This window comes from Brassica napus, chromosome C1 (genome assembly GCF_020379485.1).
Source record: "Brassica napus cultivar Da-Ae chromosome C1, Da-Ae, whole genome shotgun sequence".
Taxonomy (NCBI): domain Eukaryota; kingdom Viridiplantae; phylum Streptophyta; class Magnoliopsida; order Brassicales; family Brassicaceae; genus Brassica; species Brassica napus.
In genome coordinates this window covers 47,170,043-47,173,537 of record NC_063444.1, presented here as the reverse complement: position 1 = coordinate 47,173,537, position 3,495 = coordinate 47,170,043, and the positions used below count along the sequence as shown (strand labels likewise).

Sequence of the window (3,495 nt, the reverse complement as noted above, 5' to 3'; positions counted from 1 at the left end):
TTGTGAACAATAGGGGAAATCGTGTGTTCTCTCTGTATTATTACTCAATCAAAGTGTTCCCTTATATAGGGGTTACAAGGAATGGGAAAAAGAAAATTATCCAAAACCTAACACAACATGAAATAGGAAAAGATCTAAAACAGATAAATGGAAATCATCCTAGATCTAAAGTCGGCCAATCTCTCTCCTCTTGGACCGCCGACTCTCTCTCCTCTTGGGCCACGGTTTGGCCTTGTCTTGATATGGTTACTAGCAATCCACATTGTTCATAACACTCTGATATATTTTTTTTAATTTTCTATAGTACACACATTGATGTGGTCTGTTAAAAGTAGTATACAAGACCCAATCCTATTTTACAAGTTAACAATTACAATGAATCAAGTTATCCCCAGTAACCGCTGCTGCTGGACAAGCTATCTCATCTTTTGAGAATCAGCTGTGTATTATTGATAGATATGAGATTAGAGTTTTAGAGGTCTGGGACCTCATTGCTGAGGATGCAATGGAAAATGAAGCGAGATTTGAAGAGAAGGAATGGGAACTTGACCACATTGAGAACTTTTGCTCAGGCACCACCAGGTAACATTAATTAATCCATCTGCCTTGTCCTTCTGCATTTCAGCTTGGTCATGTATTTACTTATGTTTGTAGTTGATGGAAGATTTGGTAAATGAAGCTAGAGAGAGAGAGAGGGAAGCTGCAGAGCTGGCTGCTATGGTTTTGACACATTACAAGCTAACCGTCTGAGACACAACCAAGTCTACAAAAAGGAAACAGCAGAAACATTCAGCATCAGAGCAATCTGAAATGACATGGGTAAGGTCAAATGACCCTAATCTCAAGTTTAAGACCACACCTGCGGATAGGCGGGAAGAGGAGGAAGAAGAGAAGCTAGTTGCAGAAGAGATAGAGATCATTGGTTGTTCATATTGGTATGATCCTTTCTCAACCTCAGGCCTTGATGATTCCTCATTAGCTTCGGAACTCTCAGACATAGAGCAGTAAAGACCTTTTTGTAAAAGTGACACTGCATGTAGACGAAAATGCTGATTAATGCTGATGACCAGTTTTCTTAACCTCTTGCCTGTGTAAAGCAGATAGTGAAATGAGAAATCTGAACATTGAGAAAAACAAAGTTAATAGTATACACTACAGTTTTGACCCCAAAAAAAGAAAATTAGTATACACTACAGTTTGAACATGTTCTCAGTGTATTCTAAACTTCTCTTAGGAAAACAAAATAAATGGTCAATGGAAAAATAAGACATGGTGGTGCAGTTCTAGAAAGTTTGGTTATCAAAATAGTTGAGCCACTCGTTGTAATCATCTAACCCTGGTTCAACCATTTGGCGACACAACTCATCATCTGATTTCCCACGGATTTCTAGAGAGTCTGGTTTGGTTATAGGAGGAGGAACCTTGCGATCTTCAAAAAGAGATTCTAGTGATTGCGGTGCATTCACCTCAAATCCAGATGCCATATCCTCCACCAAGATCTGCTCCAACTCCTCTTCCTGATTAAGCTTCTCGCTCTTAATAACGTTATTAGAGACTGATGAGGAGGACGAGGAGGAAGAACGGGACACTGAAGGAGCTTGATTGGTAACATCTGATGATGCTGATGAGTTTCTCTTTATCAATCGTTTCTTGAGATGAGTGTTCCACACATTCTTGATCTCGTTGTCTGTTCTTCCCAAGTGTGATGCTATCTTTGCCCACCTGATCAATCAGTGCACTCGTTATACTTCTTGCTTGTATATATACTTAAAGATAGAGGATGTTTTAAAACTAAGGAGACATGGGTTTACTTGTTTCCAAGAGTTTGGTGAAGGTGGATAATGGTATCTTCCTCCTCTTTGGTGAAGTTGCCTCGTTTGAGACCTGGTCTTAGATAGTTTACCCATCTTAAACGACAACTCTTTCCGCATCTCATCAATCCTATTTTGTTTAAGTTAAAACACACATTATTAATCATGAACACCAAAACTACATGCTTAACTTTTAAAAAGAGAAAATGAATATAAGAAACCGAGTTGATTAGTCAATTCAACAATACATAACATACATTGCATTGCGTCAAAAGCATATTTATGTATTTGATTATGATCTATTTGCCTTCCTCCAACATTCATTATTTTATTTAAATAATAATTAAATGAAGATTTCGTCAGATGGTGCATATGTATGGTGGAAGTTCAAATTTCACCCATATCTTTACATAATTTTTTTTATTAAACCATCTATTAAAATTTTATCCCATCCTCCAGAAGAATATCTATGCCCATTCAACTACTAATTTTAAGGAAATAAAGGTAAAATATTGACGAACGTTACAGACTCCGTCATTGTAGTCAAACATCTCATTATTCCACAAACAAAAGTATTCAATATTCAATTTTATGAAAACACACTTGAAACGTATTCTAAATTTTTATTGTTTAAATTGTAGAAATTGTAACGAACCTATGAACATCGCTGACAACAACAAAAAAAATCAGATTTATGTAAAAATCATGAAAAAGAAAAAGAGAGAGATTTTTTTATCGAAAGAAAAAAAACAGAGAGAGAGATTAATGAACATGCAATGTGATAGAGAAGACCTTTAACACACACAAACACAAAACAAAACAATTAAGACTTCCGTTAAGCCAAAGAGATGACAAAAGGACTGACCAGCGAGTTTAGGAATAGATCTCCAGTTGCGATGACCATTTTTGAGGATAAAAGCTTTGAGTATTTCACTTTCTTCATCACTCCATGGCCCTCTCTTGAGTATTTGGCTATGGTCACAGCAAGGTGCTTTTCCTTTCCCCATCACACTCACAAACACCGACTTTAATTTTTGGAGAATCTGATAAGAGATATTCATGTTTATATACACACATACACATGTACGTGTCAACATTGCATACAAAGGTTATAAGACCACAAGGGTCAATTAGTAGAATTTTATATCTATATCGCATATTTATTTTTTATTGAATTAATCATGAAGTCTCCTTTTTGTCATTATGTCCTGCCTTATACCCGTATATGGAAACGTTTGAATTTGAAAGATTTCTTTTTTGTTAACAAAATTTGTAAGATTTTATTCTAAAATGAGATTGTGTAAATAAGTATATATGTTTATAAATATAAGTTGTGTCCTCTCAAATCTCAATTGGTCAATAAATGGAATGAAAGTCCTATACTAATCTGTAAAAATATTTGACAAAATTAATAACACTAGTAAAAAACGGGGCCATAGCCACGAAAATGCCACGCGTATTTCGTGACAAAAACGCAAAAGCTACGATCCAACTACGAAATGGTACGAAAAAGAAAAACGTGGCAAATCGTAAATACGTAGCAAACCTTGCTACGAAATTGTTACGGATATATTCGTGGCAAGGGCTAGCCACGAAATTGTCACTAAATAATCGTGGGTATGCAATTCGTAGCAAACACTCCTACGTTTTGCTACGTTTTAATCGTGGCTATCGAGATTTATTA

General features: G+C 35.9%; 1 protein-coding gene across 1 annotated transcript; it reads right to left on the bottom strand.

Annotated features, from left to right (window-relative positions):
- Positions 1-1,104: 1,104 nt before the first annotated feature.
- LOC106375082 (transcription factor MYB10-like) lies at positions 1,105-3,102 on the bottom strand. Its single transcript, XM_013814977.3, has 3 exons — positions 2,677-3,102; positions 1,812-1,941; positions 1,105-1,722 (listed from the first exon to the last, which is right to left on the bottom strand). Exons 1-3 carry the CDS (start codon positions 2,906-2,908, stop codon positions 1,284-1,286), a joined length of 801 nt encoding a protein of 266 aa, XP_013670431.2. The 5' UTR covers positions 2,909-3,102; the 3' UTR covers positions 1,105-1,283.
- Between the last annotated feature and the right edge of the window lie 393 nt (positions 3,103-3,495).

Excerpts from the sequence above, each read along its gene's own strand:
- LOC106375082 (XM_013814977.3), bottom strand. The coding sequence starts at position 2,908 with ATGTTGACACGTACATGTGTATGTGTGTATATAAACATGAATATCTCT. Across the intron at positions 1,942-2,676 it reads ATCTATTCCTAAACTCGCTG|GATTGATGAGATGCGGAAAG; the intron begins GTCAGTCCTTTT and ends TAAACAAAATAG. Across the intron at positions 1,723-1,811 it reads CACCAAACTCTTGGAAACAA|GTGGGCAAAGATAGCATCAC; the intron begins GTAAACCCATGT and ends CTGATTGATCAG.